This window comes from Rhinoraja longicauda, chromosome 4 (assembly GCF_053455715.1).
Source record: "Rhinoraja longicauda isolate Sanriku21f chromosome 4, sRhiLon1.1, whole genome shotgun sequence".
Classification (NCBI taxonomy): Eukaryota; Metazoa; Chordata; class Chondrichthyes; order Rajiformes; family Arhynchobatidae; genus Rhinoraja; species Rhinoraja longicauda.
In genome coordinates, this window is record NC_135956.1 from 35341022 (window position 1) to 35363842 (window position 22821).

Genomic DNA, 22821 nt, shown 5'->3' on the forward strand with positions numbered 1-22821 from the left:
GAAGTAGTTGCACAAAATGGATGGACATAAACTGATGGCTGTTCTAGACTGAAACAAAACTTGGTATTGCATTGGGAGAACTCAGGAAAAGATAGAGTGTCCAAGCTAAGACTGTGTTGCAAGGATGGCCAACGGGCTGGCTGCAGACAGACACACAAAGCAGATTAAAGTAGCAAAGCAGAATGAATCAGTGCAACAAAAATGCATTACTCTTACTATCTTTATGGATGAGCAATGAACATACAAAGCAAGATCCAAGACATACTATATAAAAACCATAAACAGCATACTCAATGGAAGTAACAGCTCAAGTAAAAATTATATTTTACAAATATACTTTCAGATAATTAGAGGAAAAGAGACATAATCTTGCCCTAATGATAAAATGCTAATATTTTCAATACATAAATGGTAGAAAAACATAGCCACTTTTGTTTATAAAATAAACACTCATTCAAATGAGTTATTTTGCAGAACCCAAATTGACTTAAATTACATTTCCTTTCTTGAATTGAAAGCTTTGAGATGAAAGGATTATTGATGATGTATGCTAAACTTAACTTACAGATCTATTCTTCCCCATGCACCTATATCATAGAAATATAGAAAATAGGTGCAGGAGTAGGCTATTCGGCCCTTTGAGCCAGCACCGCCAATATGATCATGGTTGATCATCCAAAATCAGTACCCCGTTCCAGCTTTTTCCCCATATCCCTTAATTCCCTTAGCCGCAAGAGCTAAATCTAACTCTCTCTTGAAAATCCTTTCTCTGGCTTCACATTTCTGCTCGCCGTACTTCCCTTTCACAGCCTTTTGTCTTTTCATTTCTGATCATTGTCCAACCACCTACCAATCAAACCCCCTTTCAACGGTAAGATAGACACAAAATGCTAGAGTAACTGAGTGGAGCATCTCTGGAGAAAATGGATAGGTGACATTTTGGGTCGGGACACTTCTTCAGACTGATTGTAGGGGGGAAGAATTGGAAGCAAGAAACCGTGCTTTTGGAGTATTGCATGCAGTTTTGGATGCCACATTACAGGAATAATGTGGAGGCTTTGGAAGGGGTGAAAAAGAAGTTTACCAAAATGTTACCTGGATTAGAGGGCATTAGCAATCAGGTGGAGGTTTGACAAACTTAGATGTTTTCTCTGGAGCAGCAGAGCTGAGAACAGACCTGATAGAAGCATATTAAATTAATGGAGCATAAATAGGGTAGAAATGTGCTTTGGTAGAAATCCACAATTTTCTAGGGTGGGAATGTCAAAGACGAGAGAGATGCAAGTTTAAAGGAGAAGTGTGGGGCAATTAAAAAATATATATACAGAGGGTGATGGGTGCCTGGAATGTGCTGCCTGGGATGGTGGTGGAGGCAGATACAGTAGTGCCATTTCAGAGGCTCTTAGATAGATACATGGACTGCGGGAAATGGAGGGGTCTAGATCACATGCAGGCGGATAAGATTAGTTTAGCTTGGTATCATGTTTAGCACGGATATTGTGGGCTGAAGGGCCTGATCCTGTGCTCTACTTTTCGACGGTCCATGTTCTGTTTGTACACTTCTTGCCTTTTACATACCCCAATTCAATCAGTCCACCATTGGTAGTCATGCTTTTCCTTTGCTATCCAAGTCTCCAGCTCTCGAATCTGTTCAAAATCTCAAATCTCTTCAAAATTCTGTTTCTCTGTACTCTTTCAAATTAAATAATTAGCCAACCAAACCGTTGGGTCACCTATATTAACATCTCCTATAGCTTTGTGTTAAATTTCATTTAATGATTTGACTTAGTAGTACCTTGGGTAATTTCATCATGTTCATTATAATATACCAATTATACATACAAATTAGAGCTGCTGTCAGAAATTCAAACACACACAATGCCATGTGAAATTTTTACAACTGAGTCATTCAAAATTTCGCAATCCTAACAATGAAATCTGAAGTACTGCAACGTGCGGTGGAGTCCAAAAAAAAAGTGAAACAGTAACAAATCTAAACCTACATATGCATTTAGCCTTTAAATTATTTCATGTTTATATATAAAACAGAGGGAGGCCCTTGGATCTGCAAAGATGCATTATGTCAAACCTGGAATCAAACAATGAAAGAATACTACAATATAAGTACATTATACTATTCAGATGTTTTAAAATCTGTTAAGTCTGTACCTTCGGAGGGGCTTCATCTGATCCTCCAGAATCCCAGGAAACTGTGATCTGTCGTCTCTGCTCCATTCTCATCCGTTCTTCTTGCTGCATTTTCTCTTCTTCCAATATTGTGCTGAAAGCGAAAATTGTATTTTATCCATGAATCAGAATAAACAAACTGCCTTTAACAATAACTGGGCCTCATTGCTGAGGAAAATCCAGACGATTAGAAAATAAATATTTTTATTATTCAAAACATGTATTGGGTAATGGAAAAAGTGGCCAAAGTATTGACAGAACAACTACATTGATGTTTTTCTACTACTGATTAGATATTTGGCGCTTTGGGTCAATACTGGTTTTCAGAGCAATCCCATTCCCCCATCTGCTTTCAGGTAAAACAGTGTTTCTCACTTGCCCATTAACTTGGAGGAAACAAGGAAATGCAGATGCTGGTTTACAAAAAAAGACTCAAAATGCTGGAGTGACTCAGCAGATCACACATCTCTGGAGAACATGGATAGGTGATGTTTTGGGTCGGGACCCTTCCTCAGGTGTCTAAAGAGTCAGAAATGCTGCCTGACCTGCTAAGTGATTGTAATATTTTGTCTTTTTTTGCCCATTAATTTCCCCTGATTTCCCCTACACCTATCTCAACTAAGGTTAATTGGCTACTGTAAATTACCTTCACAGCATATCTTTGGGATATGGGTTTGCTGGAACTTTGAGGCAGCAGCTCTACATGCTGCATCAATGTGCACTCCAGCAAAAAAACACATTGGGTCTTTCACAAAACTGTAATCAGATAAAAATGGGACATCAAACCAAAGACGGTGATATCATAAGAAATCAGCGGAAGTTTTAGACTATCACCTTAAATAAAGAAAATTTAGCAGACCAGATTGTGGGCAAGGTTTGTAACAATGCTGCACCAATACTCATTCTATTAGCCATGTATTACCCATGTTTGGAAAACACCCATCATTCCTTATCAGGCATCTTCCACTCTCACATTTAATAGGATCCAGTGATAATGCCATAACGTGCTAAGTGAAGTGGAAGCCATGGGCACCATTGCTTTAAAATGCAAGTTTCATGTGTAGGTGTGCTGCCACTGACAATGGAGAGGTTGTATATATTTATTGCAGAGGATGATTTTCATTGCTATTGAAAACCTGGAGATTAAGAACTTCAAGTCTGTGCATCAGGGCCGCACAAAAAGCCTGCATAAACAGCAGAAAGAGCACACACTCATTCAAACTACCCACACATTCAGTCTGGCACCACTTGTTCCATCTATGGAAGAGCCTACAGTTTACAAACTGGCCTCATTGATCACCTGGGAACCTATAATTTGATCTCGAGTGAATACCTTCAACATATGAAGCATATCCTCCCGAGATTTGTGTTCACATCCTTCGTCCAAATTGAAAGCCAAATAGCATAGTTCAGTAATTTTCAATGGATTTTACACCAATAAGCTCCATCTGTTAAAGCTATGAAAATAAATCCTGATAATAAAACAGTAAGTCTTCAGACTTAGGATCTTAACCATCTGCAGTTTGGCTAATTGCTGCAAGAAAATTAATGTCACTATCATTTTATAAGTCAGTTTGGTGGCTAACTTGACAAGTTTCATTCCAAGTGTTGTTTATTAATTGTGATAAGAATCAAGTATCATGGATCAGTTCAGAAATGGTGTTTTTGAATTGCAGAGCAAAAACTTGCCTCAAATCCGTTTGTTCATGGTGAATGTCATGGCGCACCAGAACACATTCAACAGAAGAAAACAAGACAACAATCAATTAGCAAGAAAATACTGTGGCAACATTCAGCTGTAGGAGAACCAATATTCCTCAAATAACTTGCCTCATATTTCCACTGTAAAAACAGCCAAGTTTATTATCTGTGCACAATGTGCATCATCACAGAAAGAACAAACAAAACCATGGAGCCGAGAAAGTACTTGAAAGAAAAGGTCTCCAATTTCAGGAATCATAAACAAGGCCGCAATTTTCAGGGGAGCATTTTCATCAATCTGCACAAATAGTAAGAGGGGATCCAATCGGATGCTATTTGACTGTAGCATGGCAGACTGCTGAAGGACATTTTTACAGTGATGGTTTTATCAATGCTAAAATATGTAAATAGCTGCAATTTGAATGAAAAAATAATTTCTAAACTGATATTGTGTATAGACTGAAGCAAGTCTTCTAAATCATGAATATCAACCGTAAAATACACCTTCAATTTTGTGACACAAAACTTAATACTTGATATTCAAGATAGCCAGGGTCCATATATTAACTCCAAGGCTGATGCAATGGCCCTAAATAAAAAGGTGCAAGGTTTGAGATACAGCAGTAAGCAAAATACAAATGCAGGTTGAGTACTAATGTTTATTCCACCCTTACAAGGGGTGGATAATTTGAACAGGCCAATCATACAAAATGAAGATAATATAAAAAGCTAAAATCTGAGGTTATAGAATTTCAAGTAGAACCAGGGAGTTGTACTGCACAGAACCCATGCCCATCATGTCCATGTTGACTACCATACCTATCTACATTAATCACACACCTGCATTAATATCCCTTTATTCACTGGAGAAACAAGGAACTGCAGATGCTGGTAGCTTGAGCAAAACACAAAGTGCTGGAGTAACTCAATGGGTCAGACAACATCTGACATGGACAGGCTGTGTTTTGGGTCGGGACGAAGGGCCCCAACCAAAAAAGTTGCTTTAGCCATGTTCTCCAGAGATGCTGCATGACTCGCTGAGTTACTGCAGCACTTTGTGTTTTGCTCCCTTTATTTACTGCTTATTCAAATAATGGGCTAGATGCCTCAGCAATATTGTTATTATTCCTACCTCAACCACCTACACTGACAGCCATTCAAGATACTAACTGTGTGAGAAAAATTTACCCCTCAGATCTCCTTTAAACCTCCTCCCTCTCATTATAAATCCCTCCAGTTTGAGATACTACTACTATGGCAAACAGACACTATCTACCCTATCTATGCTCTTCATAATTTTATATTTCTCTATCATGTCACCTCTCAGTCTCCTCCTCTCTGGGGAAATATAGACCCAGTTTATCCAATCCCTCCTTATACCGCAAGCCCTCCAATCCAGGTAACATCCGAATGAATTTTCCTACACCCTCTCCAACTTAATCACATCCTTCCTGTAATATGGCACACCATGGCCATGGTAAGGGATAAAGAAAAATGGAAGTGTTCCAGGAGTGATATTAACAATACAGAGAAAGGTCCTTCTGAAATGAAAGACTTGAGTAGAGACAAAGAAGGAAGTGTAAACTTGCAGGTCAAAAGAAGATTGACAAATTGTCATGACGAGGTAGGCTGAGTTAAATGCAGACAGTGGCTAGTTATTTAGAGTAAAGGTTGAAGCACGTCAAATGGGGAGTAGATCTTGTTTAATCCTCTGAGTAATAATTTTCCAAGCCAATTTACAAAAACTACAATTACAAAGTATTCTCTTGATATTCTTAAATTAAAATAAAATTGAAAACATTTAGATCTGTTGCCTTTAAGTAGTTTGTAATTGTGATGAGGAAGCAAAATTACAAAGGAAGATGACGGGAAGAAAAAAGCATTACAAAATTTGTTAAAAGCCAAAAAGAAATAAACTAGCAAAAAATATGTTTAAGAAAATGTTTTTTAGAAAATGAAGTGAATTAATTCCTTTGTGCAGGTAAGTTAAATTATTTGGTGGCTTTTATTGGTAGCCAATGTTCGACAAAATCTAAAAGAATTCAGATGTTAAAGGTACACAAACATATTAAAAATGGATAATCTTTACATATATCATTGTTTTTCACAAGTAAAAGACCTACACAACAGGTTGCGATTAACCTTCCTTAAGTGGATTTTTGAGATGAACCTTTCAGAAGTCAATGATTCAGAGAAATAATGGAGCCATTATGGAGATGTAATGTTGATATCACTACAATTTCATAAACAATTGAAAGAATAAAAAAACAAATGGATGTCAGGCAAAAATTGCTCAATCTGATACAAACAGAAAGAATGAACGTTTTCAGTTTTTTCTTTCATTTGGCTAGTTGGGCATGTCTGGCTAGTTGGGCATGTCCTACCTAGTATGCCAGACTATACAACATGACACAGACTTTCAACATTAATAATACATTACATAGACAAAAGAGCTTAATGTTAACATAATGGCAATAGTATTACACCATTTTAGAGAAATTCCCTTTTGATTGATTGAAAGATACACCATTGGAACAGGCTTGTCAGGCCACTGTGTCCACACATTCACCCATTCAAAATAATTTGATGTTATCCCATTTTCCCATTTACTCCCTATTCACAGGAACAATTTGCTGAGGACATCTAACATACAAACCCACACACTGTTAGTCCTCCAAACCCACACGTCTTTTTGGGATTTTTCTTATTCACTAATCAAGTCAAGATTAAAAGATGCAACATGGAACCAGGCCCATCAGCCATGCCGACCATTAATCACCCATTCACACTAGTTCCATGTTATTCCACTTTCTCACCCACTCCCTACACATTTAGGACTTTGTTCAGGCCACATTTGGAGTTCTATACAGTTATATGCATTATATGCAGTTCTGGTCACCAGGAAGGACATGGAGGCTTTGATTTGGGTTTAGATTTATTATTGTCATGTGCACCGAGATACAGTGAAAAGCTTTAAATTGCATGCTGTCCAAACAGATCAGAAATACCATACATAAATACAATCAAGTCAGACTCAAATGCAATAGATCGCAAAGGGGAAAATATAGAGTACAGAATATAGTTCTCAGCATTGTAGCACATTAGTTCCATGGACAAAGACCAATGTCCTCAATGGGAGTGAATTGGCTTTGAAGAGGGTGCAGGAAGTTTACCAGAATGTTGCCAGGATTAAGAGGATATTAGTTGTGAGAAGAGTTTGATGAACTTTATTATTTGCATCATGATCCTTCCACTAGTCACAAATTCTCATCCCCAATCCATTCCAAAGGGACCACTCCTACCGCATGTCCTTGGTTCACTTAACCCTTCCCACCCAAGCCACCCTGTCTCCAGGTATTTCCCCCTGCAATGCAATAAATGCAACACTCGTCTCTTTTTTGTACTCATTCACTTCCAGCCAGGGAACCCCCAGCTGGCCTTCCAGGTGAGACAGGTTCACATGCACATCTTCTAACCTCATCTGCTACATTCGGTGCACCTGACATGGGCACCTTTACATCACTTCAAATTAACTTCAGGAACATCCTCCCCAAATACCATAAGCATGTCATATATCCCACACAAGGGTTAACCCTCTTCATAACTGTTACACCACCGTCATGCAACTTTAGCAATGACAAACTTCCACAGGACGAGTGTAATACTTTTAACACCTGTTTTGAAACAAGCAACTCTTGAGCGAACCCCACACATGGCAAGGCTGAATTTCCCCAACTTCAAATCTAACTAATTCAGGCTCACATACTTAAAAAAATATCTGTAGACCCATGATGCACTCATGATGGTGTGGCCAAGTACAAAGCCAATTTAATATTTCAGTTTGTTGTTGGCCGTATCCACAGCAATCATGAGACTATGAAAAAGAATGTCAGGGAATCAGGACACCAACCTAGCTCTACATGTCAGCAAGACAAAAGAGTTAATTCTTGATGGGTGAACTAAACCCTGTCCTCATCAATGGAGTTGTTGCAGAGATGATCGAAAGCTTCATGTTCTAGGCATTGATATCACTCGCGAGTTAACCTGGCCCTTTTACGCTAACGTGGTAATCAAGAAAGTGCACAGCGTATTTACTTTCTTAAGCATCTGAGAAGATTCGACATGTCCATGAAGATTCTCTCGAACCTCTACAGATGTGCAACAGAAAGTATTCTGAAAGGATGCATCTCAGCCTGATCTGGCAAATGCTCTGCCCTTGACCGTCTGAAGTTGCAAAGAGAGTGTCTTTGTAGGGGACAAGGTGATCAAAAACAAAACAGAAAATGTAGGAAAAACTCAACAGGTCAGGCAGCGACTATAGAAAAATTGTTAATATTTCAATTCAATAACTTGGTACATATTTCCTACAATTTTTATTTGAGAGTTCTAGCATACACGTTGTTTTGATTTTAGATTAACATGGTTATCAAAAACATTTTCCTTTGAGTCTAATCACTCCAGTGAGTGGAAAACATGCGTAAATTTGTTCCTGTTTGTATTTGTTTCCTTTTTCATTTTGAAAATAATCCTGCAAAAATATTCAAAGATGATTTAAACAAAATAATATTGCAATGGTGTATCTTGGCTCAAAACAAAGACACAATCTCCAGCAACAAGATGACTGTAATTTAGACTTTAGAAACGGGCCCTTTGGCCCACTGAGTCCTCACTGACGAGCGATCACCTCAAACACTAGCACTATTCTAGCACTAACAAATTTTTACAGAAGCCAAATAACCTACAAACCAATACGTCTTTGGAATGTTGGAGGAAACCAGAGAAACCGGCAAAAACCCACGCAGTCACAGGAAGAACATACAAACTCTATACAAACAGCACCGGTAGTCAGGATCAAACTCGTTATCTGACTCTCTAAGGCAGCAAATCTACCGCTTTGCCGTACAATTCATAATTCTTAACACTAAAAATGGCCCAACTTCATGCCAGCAAACCTTCTCTCAATTGGAATAAGCTGCATTGTAAGCAATTTCTGAAAAAAGTTCACAAAGCGTTGGAGTAACTCAGCGGGTCAGGCTGCATCTCTGGAGAATGTTTCGGATCAAGACCCTTCTGACTAGACCCAAAACATCGCATATCCATGTTCTCCAGGGATGCAGCATGACCCGCTGAGTTACTCCAGCACTATGTGTCCTTTTGTATATTAACCAGCATCTGCAGTTCTTTGTTTCTACATTCCAAAAAAGTTAATCCTCATTCGCCCTGTCCCTGATACCATAAATGTTACGAGCCCTGTTCTTGTGCCAAAAGAAGCAGCTCTCTTCGCTCCCTTCTAGTTCTTCCCTGTAAACCAACTATAAAGTTATGCACTATAACATTGACATAGCATTGAAATTGTAAAATTCCACTTAGCTTCTAAATTAAATTAAAAGTATCTTTGCTTTGTGATTTCTTTGCTTCAGAAATATCTTGCAGTGATTGAGTGAACACAATAAATAAAAGATCGCAATGTAGTCATTTAAATGACAGATGCGGTTATTGTATAGATACTGTAATCGTATCTGAATGCATCTCATCAGCATTTTGCCAATAAGAAATATTTTATCATTACAGAGCTGAAAAATATAACATTTCTCACAACTTGTAAGTCCCATTGTTATTTCAAATGACTTGAAATCCACCCTGTTGAAGCATACATTTATCTACTCAGTATCACAAAATAAAAAATCTCTGATTAATTCTAAAAGATTTTTCCACATGCACATTAAATAACATTAATGACCTTGAAATATTAGATGCTCATTAACCAAATAAAATATACTTACTGATAAATAGTGAACTGCGCTTCAGGCTTATCAAAAAGCTGTTTAAATTTACGCTTCCATTCAATCATCATCATTTTAATGAGCCACAAGTTTTCTTTAAAGCTGTAAGTTATGTTGGTCAAGACTGGTTGGAGTTAAATTGTTTTGGAATATATAACATAATCAGGAAATTCTCACACTTAAAACATATTTGTGAGAAAGCTAAAGCTTTTTGTCCTACTGCACAATTAATGCTGATAGCAAAGTCATCCTGGGAAGCAATTGGCTGATAGCTGCGCATTTTATTAACCACCGAACCCATAATGATGAAACAGGATGTGGTAAGTCCTGGCACAATGAGTCATGCAAGTGAAAAATTAGTTGAAGGTATTTAAGTTTACAGTTCTAAGGAAAATGAACCATTCAATGCAATTGTAAAATACGCATCAAAAGTTCTGGAGAGATACAGCTCGAAAATAAGCCTTTCGACTCAACTCAATAGTGCCGTCCAAGTTGCCGAACGTTCTGTGTGAGGGCTAGGATGTAATGGATTAATATCAATAATTCAGAGTCAAAGAGTTCCAATAAGTTATTAATTTTATCATTTAAAAAAAATCAGCACCTTCCCCTTTTAGAGGTCTTTCTAATTGGAGCATTTTGTGTTGTATATTTCCAAGAAATTACAAGATGTCCTGGCTTAAATAATGGCTTAAACCATGTTCTTTATAGATCAAAAGACTGCCGACGCTAAAATCTGAAGCAAAATATAGCAACTGTTGGAGAAACTCAAAGCGTCAGGCAGCATCTGTGAAGGGAAAAGGACACTTGACATTCTTCTGCAGCTTTCTTGGTTTGCACCATATTCTTTGTCGTTCTTGCTCTGAGATAATGCACTAAAACTGCATCTTTATTGTTCATGACCACAGATTTGAAACTCTGACAATTTTTTTGAGGAGGGTGAGATTCCTCTATTTGTTTTACCTATTTCATGTTTTCCCCAGGCCAATGCTGAAACAGTAATTGTAACAACTGTTACGGATTAACAAAAAGTTTGTATTTTATTCTTCTGATTTTCCATCAATCTTTAGGGTCAGCCAAGCCTCCTTGGGGAAATGATTGGGATGGCAAAGTATTTCGTACACAATCATGCCATATTATCATTTCACAGGCATGATACATCATCAAGTGACCAGTATTCTTCATGGAAAAATTATACACTATTGGCAAGAGGTAAAGTTTTTCTAACCTGTAAATCATTTTTAAAATGATTACTGTAATATCTTCTGAAAGATGAATATAAATGACGTAAATTGGGAGTAGTTTTTTACATGCCGGAGGTGATAGTTAAATGTCTATGAAGTTCACTTACTTGTCGGGTAGCTGGTTGTACTGTGCCAAAGCATGCCTTTCAGCACAATAATTTGATGCTCTTTTGCAAGATTTCTTGTTGAGACCTGATAATTGCAGTCTACTGAGTATGAACAAAAAAAAATCCCCAATTCTGAACCAGAAGTGGAAACAAACAAATTTGAAATTAATGCAATAATGAACGAATCAAAGCAGTTTTGGGTTTTGCTCCTGGAAGCGCTTTAATGAACAATATTTTTTGCATTTCTGTACATTTTGCCTTCTACCATGCCAATGTTTCCTATTTTTCTAAAATAGAAGCATGCAGAGCAATGCAGTGGCTTCAAATCAGTATCATCCTTACAAAGTGTCTCCTCAAAGGCCTCTTCTCTGCTGCCTTATTGATGTCATTGTGTAAAATAAAGATTTTTGAAAAAAGATAGAAATCCACATTATAGCCACACACCACAATACGCTGCATAACATATATTACTCTGTAGTGGGTCTGGACGCAGCAGGAATCAGGCAAGACGCCAGGTAAGGATTAACAGTAACTTTAATATAGTATCAGAACATCCACTCTCTTCAGTCTCCCGCACGAGTAAACTCTAGCCCCTTCAGGCAAACCCCGTAGCTCTAGACCCCTCCCCAGCCCTGTCCACTCAGTGTCGAGGGGGATGACCCAGGGAGTGGCCTAATCCACGGGCACCGCCAGAGGACCCCCCCCAAGAAACGGATGCACGAAAGGGACAGGGGATGTATGAGACGACCAGCCCGTGTGCGCACCACGGCGGGCGCAGGAACCGGAACCACTCCGCCAAAGGAAGACAACCGCGGGGATGCTGGGGGTAAGGGCCGGGACGCAGGACTACCCCGAGGGCGAGGCCGCGCCAGTAGGACCGGCTGGCTAATGTCCACATGCGCCGGCTTCAGCCGTGCAATAGAGACTGTCTCGGGACGACCCCTCATGTCCAAAACGAAGGTGGCAGAGCCACGCTCGAACACCTTGAATGGCCCTTCATACGGACGCTGAAGGGGCGTCTAGTGTGCATCCCGGCGCAGGAAAACAAATGGACAGTCCTGCAAATTTAAGCAACTGATCAAGAAAATGGACAGCCATGAACAGCTCTACTCCATATAGTCAATCTTAACAGATTTTTCATGACTTAATGAAATCAATGGGAAAACACTCCCTGGTTTAACAGGAAAATGAAAACAACAAATTTCCAGGAATTAACTGCTTGGAACAAGTATTTCATCCTGCCGGGGTTTTACAGAACTCATGTTATTGCCTGACTCATGTTGAATACAGACCTTGCATAACCTTCCTGCTCTTATATTCTAAGCCTTGGTTAATTAAGCCTAGCTTCCTAAATTTCTTTTTAGCTATGGTTTATACCTGATCGTTGGACATGGACTATTCTCTTAATTATTGTATATTTCCTTACCTTCTCCACTTCCCAAAATGCATGGACTTACACTTCGCTATACCGAATTCCAGTTGGCACTTTTCTGCACAATTGATCTTTCCATTTATATCTTCTTATAGTTCAGTTTTATTCCTCACTTTCTCCTCAGACAATTTTTATATCATCCTAAATCATCTTTGCTGTGCTCCCTTAATGCAATCATTAAAACATACAATGCAAGGCAAAGCACCCAATACTGAACCACTTGGAACACCATTGATAAAAACCTTCCAGTTTCATTAAACACTACTATTGCTTCCTGCCTGATATCCTTCCTTCCTGATATTGTTGATCTAATTTACCACTCTCCTCTGGATCACACCATGAATGACACATTGGTCTGGGTGTTGGAAGTTCTAAAGGGCACAACATTGCACATAATTGATTTTATGGCCCAACTGCTCAATCAAAAGCTTATACTTGACTGACATCTATTCATTTCTCATTCCGGTGTTTATCTGCTTCTATATACTAAAACTCTCGTTTGATTGTTTGTTTGTTCCTGAACTACAGCCAAAACGGTACACGAGAGTGCAACAATTTTAGGCCCACCTTACTCACCGTCCTCCCTTTGGTGCTAATGGAAGTTTCATTGAAATCGTTGTTATATTTTTAAAGTTAGTCATATTTTAAAGTTTAAATCTATCTCCTAGGGAGGGAGGGGGAGGAGGGAGGATAAGGGGGGTTGAAGGGGATGGAGTGGGGGGGGGAAGGGAGGTGGGGGAGAAGTGGGGGAGGGGAGGGAGGAGGAAGAGGGAGGGGGAGGGGGGAGGAGAGGGGAGGGGGGAGGAGAGGGTGCTGCACCAATGCAGGAGAGGTTTGGACCCAACGGGTCCACTTGGTCTAGTTTCTCTTTATTTTCCGATCCACATTGTCACTCTTTAAAATGCACCTTTTTATACCAGCCATGAGGGTTATCTTTTATTTACCACAAGATTTAATTCAAAATTTTACGCAGGGAAATCTATTGAACTCAAACAAGAAATGCAATTAAACGAGCTGCAAATAAGCAGTAACTGTGCAATTTCATTGGCATAGAATCCTCGTCCACAGATGTGAATCTGGTGGGCCTGTAATTATTCCAATAGTCCAGTCTCCCATTTAAAATGCTTGTATTCTCCTGGTACACATAAAGCTGCTAATTTCTATATATTGAAGCACAACTTCCCTACTTTAATATTCCATTCTCAGAGCAAAAGTTATTATATTCTGGTGTCACAAGAGACATGTTATCTGTCCATTCTCTCTCCAGGCACAGCCTGACCTGCTGAGTTCCTCCAGCACTGCTTTTTGCTCAATGATAACATTTGGTTAAATTACTTATTGTTTGCTGTACTTGCACACTAGCCTTTTGGGAAATATGTGCTAAGACACAGTTCCCTGTATACATCAGAGCTCCACAATCAATTTTATTTTTGAGAATATACTTTTTTAATATTCCTGCCAAAATGGTCACAACTTCCTCATTATACTCAACTTGCCAGATCTTTGTCCACTTACTTGTATTCTGTTTAAAGTTTAAATTTTAAAGTTTGAAGTTTGAATTTTATTGACATTTATTGAAGTTTATTACAATATTTTTGTATGCACTGTTGTATGTTCTTATCAACCTTTAAATTTTTTTTGTTTGTATATCAATAAAGGAAATTCTTGACATCTTGATGGAAAATTGATGTATGAAGTTATTGCATTTCAGAGTAGTTTCTCATGGCATCACTTTCAAATAGTCATAATGCAGAATGATTGGAAACCCTACCATACACCCCCTTTTATAGGGAAGGTGGGTGAAACGTGAATTGTCTTCAGTTGTCTTCAGGGTCATAGCTTGTCGTAGCTTGATGCGGGTGGATATAGGTTGACTTCGGTTGTCGTAGGTTGTCGCCACTAAGGTGGTAAGTTGTCGTAGGTGCGGTCGTAGGTGGACGTTCTACTTGCGATGATTGGGTCGCCGGTTTTTGGTAGCTTGCTGTCGACTACGTGGTAGGTTGTTGTTGCTTGTCGTAGACATTGTCATAGGGGGGGGGTCCAGTTACCGTTTTTTCGGCGACCTGCTATAACTATGATAGTCGCCTTAAAAAACGATTAACTGGGACAGGGCCTTTAGAGATTGGTAAGTATGACACTGTGGGGATTACAGAGACGTGGCTGCAGAAGGATCAGGACTGGGAACTGAATATTCAGGGTTATACATCCTATAGAAAGGACAGGCATGTGGGCAGAGGAGGTGGGGTAGCTCTGTTGGTGAGGGATGGATTTCAGTCCCTTGCGAGGGGTGACATTGGGACTGACGATGTAGAGTCACTGTGGATAGAGTTGAGGAATTGTAAAGGTAAGAAGACACTAATGAGAGTTATCTACAGACCCCCAAACTGGATATAGGGTCTAAGTTGCAGCAGGAGTTAAAATTGGCATGTAACCAAGGTAATGCCACTGTAGTTATGGGGGATTTCAATAAGCAGGTAGACTGGGAAAATCAGGTTGATTCTGGACCCCAAGAAAGGGAGTTTGTAGAGTGCCTCCGAGATAGATTCTTAGAGCAGGTGTACTAGAGCCTAGCAGAGAGAAGGCAATTCTGAATTTAGTGTTGTCGAATGAACCAGATTTAATAAGGGAACTCAAGGTAAAGGAACCGCTTGGAGGTAGTGACCATAATATGATTAGTTTTAATCTGCAATTTAAGAGGGAGAAGGTTAAACCAGGAATGTCAGTGTTGCAGTTGAACAAAGGGGATTATGAAGGCATGAGAGAGGAGCTGGCCAGTGTCGAATGGAAAAGGATCCTAGCAGGAATGACGGTGAAACAGCATTGGCAGGAATTTCTGGGTATAATCCAGAAGATGCAGGATAGTTTCATTCCAAAGAGGAAGAAAGATTCCAAGGGGAGCAAGAGGCAACTGTGGCTGACAAGGGAAGTTAGAGATGAAATAAAGCTGGCCAAGAATATAAAGAAGGACAGTAAAAGCTTTTTTAGGTATGTTAAGAGAAAAAGATTAGTAAAGATAAATGTGGGTACCTTAAGGGCAGAAACGGGTGAAATTATTATGGGTAACAAGGAAATGGCGGAAGAGTTGAACAGGTACTTCGGATCTGTCTTCACTAAGGAAGACATAAACAATCTCCCAGATGTACTAGTGGACAGAGGATCAAGGGAGACAAAGGAACTGAAAGAAATTAGCATTAGGCGAGAAATAGTATTGGATGGACTGATGGGACTGAAGGCTGATTAATCTCCAGGGCCTGATGGTCTGCATCCCAGGGTACTCAAGGAGGTGGCTCAAGAAATCGTGGACGCATCGGTGATCATTTTCCAATGTTCAATATAGTATAAGAAAATAACTGCAGATGCTGGTACAAATCGAAGGTATTTATTCACAAAATGCTGGAGTAACTCAGCAGGTCAGGCAGCATCTCAGGAGAGAAGGAATGGGTGACGTTTCGGATCGAGACCCTTCTTCCAATGTTCAATAGATTCAGGATCAGTTCCTGTGGATTGGAGGGTAGCTAATGTTGTCCAACTTTTCAAGAAAGGAGCGAGAGAGAAAACGGGGAATTATAGACCAGTTCACCTGACATCGGTGGTGGGGAAGTTGCTGGAGTTAATTATTAAAGAGGTAATAACGGCGCATTTAGATAGTGGTAAAAGGATTGGTCCAAGTCAGCATGGATTTATGAAGGGGAAATCCTGCTTGACTAATCTTCTGTAATTTTTTGAGGATGTGACAAGTAAAATGGATGAAGGAGAGCCAGTATCTGCCATGTATAGTATAGTGTATCTAGACTTTCAGAAAGCTTTTGATAAGGTACCACACGGAAGGTTGATGAGCAAAATTAGAGCACATGATATTGGGGGTAGGGTATTGACATGGATAGAGAATTGGTTGGCAGACAAGAAGCAAAGAGTAGGAATAAACAGGTCCTTTTCAGAATGGCAGGCAGTGGAGAGTGGAGTGCCACAAGGCTCAGTGCTGAGGCCGCAACTATTTACAATATATATTAATGATTAGGATGATGGAATTAGAAGTAACACTAGCAAGTTTGCGGATGACACAAAGCCGGGTGGCAGTGTCAACTGCGAAGAGAATGTTAGGAGGTTGCAGGGTGACTGAGTGGGCAGATGCAGTATGTAGATAAATGTGAGGTTATGTAGATAAATGTGAGGTTATTCACTTTGGCGGCAAAAATAAGGAGGCAGATTATTATCTCAATAGTATCAAATTAGTTAAAGGGGAAGTGCAACGAGACCTTGGTGTCCTTGTACAACAGTCACTGAAAGTAAGCGTGTAGGTACAGCAGGCAGTGAAGAAAGCTAATGGCATGTTGGCCATCATAGTGAGAGGATTTGAGTACAGGGTAGCTAATGTTATCCCACTTTCTCAGAAAGGAGGGAGAGAGAAAACAGGGGAATTATAGACCAGTTAGACTGACATCGGTGGTTGGGAAGATGCTGGAGTCAATTATGAAAAATGAAATAGCGGCACATTTGGATATCAGTAACAGGATCGGTCCGAGTCAGCATGGATTTATGAAGGGGAAATCATGCTTGATTAATCTTCAGGAATCTTTTCAGGATGTAACTAGTAAAATGGACAAGGAAGAGCCAGTGGATGTAGTGTACGTGAACTTTCAGAAAGCCTTTGATAAGGTCCCACATCGGAGATTAGTGGGCAAAATTAGAGCACATGGTATTGGGGGTAGGGTACTCACATGGATAGAAAATTGGTTGTCAGACAGGAAACAAAGAGTAGGGATTAACGGATCCCTTTCAGAATGGCACGAAGTGACTAGTGGGGTACCGCAAGGCTCGGTGCTGGGACCTCAGCTATTTACAATATACATTAATGAGTTAGATGAAGGGATTAAAAGTAACATTAGCAAATTTGCAGATGACGCAAAGCTGGGTGGCAGTGTGAACTGTGAGGAGGATGCAGGGTGACTTGGACAGGTTGTGTGAGTGGGCAGATGCATGGCAGATACAGTTTAATGTGGATAAATGTGAGGCTATCCACTTTGGTGGTAAGAACAGGAAGGCAGATTATTTTTCTGAATGGTGTCAAGTTAGGAAAAGGGGAAGTACAACGAGATCTGGGTGTCCTTGTTCATCAGTCACTGAAAGTAAGCATTCAGCAGGCAGTGAAGAAAGCTGATGGCATGTTGACCTTCATAACAAGAGGAGTTGAGTATAGGAGCAAAGAGGTCCTTCTGAAGTTGTACAGGACCTAGTGAGACCACACCTGGAGTATTGTGTGCAGTTTTGGTATCCAAATTTGAGGAAGGACATTCTTGCTATTGAGGGTGTGCAGCGTAGATTCATGAGGTTAATTCCCAGGATGACAAGACTGTTAAATGTTGAAAGAAAGGAGCGACTGGGCTTATATACACTGGAATGTAGAAGGATGAGAGGGGATCTTATTGAAACATATAAAATTATTAAGGGATTGGACACGCTCGTGGCAGGAAACATATTCCCGATGTTGGGGGAATCCAGAACCAGGGGCCACAGTTTGAGAATAGAAACATAGAAAATAGGTGCAGGAGTAGGCCATTCGGCCCTTCGAGCCTGCACCGCCATTCAATATGATCATGGCTGATCATTCAGCTCAGTAACCTGTACCTGCCTTCTCTCCATACCCCCTGATCCCTTTAGCCACAAGGGCCACATCTAACTCCCTCTTAAATATAGCCAATGAACTAGCCTCAACTACCTTCTGTGGCAGAGAATTCCACAGACTCACCACTCTCTGTGTGAAGAAATGTTTCCTCATCTCGGTCCTAAAAGACTTCCCCCTTATCCTTAAGCTGTGACCCCTGGTTCTGGACTTCCCCTACATCGGGAACAATCTTCCCGCATCTAGCCTCTCCAACCCCTTACGAATTTTATGTTTCTATAAGATCCCCCCTCAGTCTTCTAAATTCCAGCGAGTATAAGCCTAGTCTATCCAATAAGGGGTAGGCCATTCAGAACAGAGATGAGGAAAAACTTTTTCACCCAGCGAGTTGTTAAACTGTGGAATTCTCTGCCTCAGGAGGCAGTGGAGGCCAATTCTCTGGATGCTTTCAAGAGAGAGTTAGATAGAGCTCTTAAAGATAGGGATATGGGGAGAAGGCAGGAATGGGGTTGTAGTGAGTCCAGACGAGTGGTTTTATTGGAATCCTTTATTAGTATCAAAACCCGTAACAAACGCGACTGACTTCTTCCTGGACAAACACTACTTTACTTAATAATCTAATCTCTAATCTGGTTTGGCGCCAAGCATTTAAATACCGCGCGCTTCCTTAACCCATGACCGTAATCCAATCCGAGGGTTCTATTACCTGGCCAATCCCTATGTCCCTACATGACCCCCCCCAGAACCCTCGAAACCATACCTCACGGGCGGCCGAACCTCCCGCCCAGAACGTGTACGGATAGGGGAAACCGATACCCCCAGTGTGACAGGAGGCGGGGGGGACGCCGCCGCTGGAGGCGATGGGAGGTTCACCGGAGCGGCGGGTGCCGGTGACGTGGGGCACTTGATAAACAACGGCAGCCCGGGACCAACCATAGGCGGCGGAGGCCCAAAAGGTGGTAAACTGGGCGCCGCTGACGGGACCAGTCGAGCAGCCACAGGCCGGCCCCGGCGCGGCGGCTGAGCCACCGACACAGGGAGGTCCTGGTCTAAATGGGCCGGCTTGAGACGGGACACTGAAACCAGCTCCTGACGATTTCCTACCTGCAAGGTGAAGGTTACAGTCCCTCTTTTGAGCACCTGGAACGGGCCCTGGTAAACCGGCTGCAGAGGGGGACGGTGGCAATCTTTCCGAAGAAACACGAAATCACAGCTCCGCAATTCCGAAGGAGCGTGAACTGCTGTGCTTCCGTGACTAGAGGTGGGGACTGGAGCCAGAGAACCCACCCGTTCCCGGAGGGAGCCCAAGACTGACGTGACGGATGGCGGCAAGGCGGGAATGGAAGGGAGAATATCGCCCGGCACCCGCAGGGGCGAACCGTAGACGAGCTCGGCCGAAGATGTGCCCAGTTCCGCCCGCGGGGCCGTACGGATGCCGAGGAGGACCCAAGGCAGCTGGTCAGCCCAATCGTAGCCAGTCAGGCGAGCACAGAGGGACGCCTTCAGCTGCCGATGGAAACGCTCAACCATCCCGTTGGCTTGGGGATGATAGGCGGTGGTCTGCTGTAATCGAGCACCATACAGCTGCGCCAGCGCGGCCCAGAGACACGAGGTGAACTGGGCTCCCCGATCTGTGGTAATAATAGCCGGGACTCCGAAACGAGCCACCCAATGCAACGCCAGGGCCCGTGCACAGGAGGCCGCCGAGGTGTCCGACAACGGGAGCGCCTCCGGCCAACGAGTGAACCGATCAACCACCGTCAGTAGATGAGTGTAACCCCTAGAATAGGGCAATGGACCCACCAAATCCACATGGATGTGGAAAAAACGGGCGGGGGGAACCTCAAATGTCTGGTGCGGGGGCTGGACATGACGATGGACTTTGGAGGTCTGGCACGGAATGCAGGCGCGTGCCCAGGCTGCCACCTGCTTCCGCAGGCCATGCCAGACAAACCGGTCGGCCACCATGGCTGAAGTCGCCCTGATGGACGGATGTGCCAGGCCATGAATTGCCTCAAAAACCTTACGCCGCAGAGCGGCCGGCACCACCGGGCGAGGACGTGGGAGAGTAACATCGCACCACAACTTGATACCTGTGGGGCCACACGCCACCTGTTCTAAACGCAGTCCCGAGGTTGTGGAGGCGTACACCGCGGCAGTTCCTTCCAGGCGCTGAGCCTCCGCTAGCTCCTGGAAATCCACATGGTCACCAACCACGGCTACGGAGGGAATGGCCGGCCGGGACAGGGCATCAGCAACGGCATTCAACCTACCCGCAATATGACGGACATCGGTCGTGAACTCCGAAATGAGGGTTAGGTGCCGCTGCTGGCGAGCCGACCACGGATCAGAAACCTTAGCAAAAGCGAATGTCAAAGGTTTGTGATCCGTGTAGGCCACGAAAGAACGGCCTTCTAAAAAGTAGCGGAAGTGCCGGACTGCTAAATACAGGGCCAGGAGCTCCCTATCGAACGCACTGTACTTGAGCTCCGCCCGAGAGAGCTGCCTGCTGAAAAACGCAAGAGGCTGCCACTCACCGTCAACCTGCTGCTCCAAAACCCCACCCACTGCCACGTCTGAGGCGTCCACCGTCAGAGCTGTGGGGGCGGAGGAGCGCGGGTGCACCAGCATGGTGGCATTGGCGAGGGCCTGTTTGACCGCAACAAAAGCCGTCTCCGCAGCTACGGACCATACCAACTCCGCGGGGTTACCTGCGAGACACTGAAAAAGGGGACGCATAACCCGAGCTGCTGCAGGCACGAACCGATGATAAAAATTGACCATGCCCACAAATTCCTGCAAGCCCTTGATGGTAGTCGGGCGGGGGAAAGAGCGGACCGCGTCCACCTTAGCTGATAAGGGAGTGGCACCGGCCGGAGTAACCCGATGACCCAAAAAATCCACCGCGGACAGGCCGAATTGGCACTTGTCCGGATGGAGAATCAGGCCATGGTCTTGCAGCCTCTGGAACACGGTGCGGAGGTGGACCAAGTGCTCCTGGTCCGAACGGCTGGCAATCAATATATCGTCTAAATAAATAAAGACGAACGGCAACCCTCGACCCACCCGGTCCATCAGACGCTGGAATGCCTGAGCTGCATTTTTAAGGCCGAAAGGCATTCGCAACCACTCAAACAGTCCGAACGGGGTGATGGTCGCTGTTTTCGGAATATCCGGCGGGTGGACCGGGATCTGATGGTATCCCCGCACCAAATCAATTTTTGAAAATATTGTAGCCCCCTCCAGGCTAGCTGAAAAGTCCTGAATGTGTGGAATCGGGTAGCGGTCCGGCCGTGTTGCCGCGTTGAGTCGACGGAAGTCACCACATGGTCTCCACCCCCCAGATGCTTTGGAAACCATGTGCAAAGGGGATGCCCACGGACTACTTGAAGGCCGAATGATTCCCAACCTCTCCAAGTTTAGGAACTCCTCTCGCGCCCTGGCCAGCTTGTCGGGTGGAAGGCGCCGTGCCCGGGCAAAAACCGGCGGCCCTTCGGTTGGAATGAAATGGACGACCCCGTGCTTCTCCGAAGGTGAATCAAAACGCTGGACGAGAAGCTGCGGGAAGTCGGCCAGGACCGCATCGAACTGACCGGGAGCCGTGGTGATGGACTGGATGACTAGGCTGGGTGGGGCGGCGCTTGTAGAAGCCTCTGGCCCAGTATCCCGAGGCCGTACATCAGCCCAGGGTTGTAGGCCCCTCCCTCGGACGTCTGCGACCAAGGAAAACGCCCATAGGAAATCTGCCCCCAATATGGCCTGGCCCACATCCGCAACGATGAATTCCCAACGGTAAGTCCTGGACTCGAAGGACAAGGACATGGTCCTTTTACCGTACGTACGGATGGTGCTACCATTCACTGCAATTAGGGGCGGGCCCTTTTCCCCCACTCGAACTTCACAGTCATAGGGGGGCACAATACTTACAACCGCTCCCGTATCCACCAGGAAAACGATCCCGGTAGTCTGATCCGTAGCGTAGAGGCGGTGGTTACGGCCAACCGAGACTGCCTCTACAGTCGATCGGCCCCGGCGTTTCCCGGAAACGAACACGGGGATCTACAGCTTCGGGCGTCGCTGCCCCACCGCCGATGGAAAGAGCACCAGCGACGCCTATCCGGCTCTGTTGGTCGAGCCCGCTGCCAATGAACAGGCGCCGCCGCCCTCTCTTGGCGGGCCGGCTGCGCAATAGCGGCCGATGCGTCGCTCTCCCGGCCGCACTCCCGACTGCCGCTGGGCCTCGAGACCCGGTTAACGGAGCCGTCTCGGGCGTTGCGTTCCCTCACCAGCGTGTCTGCCTTCTCGGCGAACGCTACCGGCTCTGCAAAAGGGACGTCCGCCAACACCAACCTGACGTCCCCAGGTAGCTTCTCCCGGAAGGCCGCCTCAAACATCATACATGGCTGATGGTCGCCCGCCAACGCCAGCATCTCGGACATCAGCTCCGACGGCAGCCGCTGCCCCAGGTCTGGCAAATGGAGGAGCTTCAGAGCCCGCTGGCTCTGGGCCCAGCCGAAGGTCCGCAGCAGGAGCTTCTTAAGCCCCACGTACTGCTCCGTTTGGGGTGGACTGGTCAGGTATCGGCTGACCCGCGCAGCCACCTCCGCCTGCAGACAGCTCACCACATGATGGTACTTCTCCTGGTCTTCCTCCACCTTCTTGAGATGGAACTGTGACTCTGCCTGCACAAACCACAGGTGCGGCTGATGGGCCCAGAACGGCGGTAGATGGACTTCGCCCGCGCTCGCTC

The 22821-nt window shown here is 43.7% G+C and overlaps 1 protein-coding gene across 25 annotated transcripts in view; it reads right to left on the reverse strand.

The window, feature by feature from the left end:
• Positions 1–22821, reverse strand: part of LOC144592691 (focal adhesion kinase 1) — a 359949-nt gene that overhangs the window by 46339 nt on the left and 290789 nt on the right. For all 25 annotated transcript variants that reach the window (XM_078397517.1, XM_078397532.1, XM_078397534.1 and 22 more), the window contains one exon: positions 2170–2281. In XM_078397517.1, the coding sequence (XP_078253643.1) occupies positions 2170–2281 (112 nt within the window). The remainder of the gene's footprint in view (positions 1–2169; positions 2282–22821) is intronic.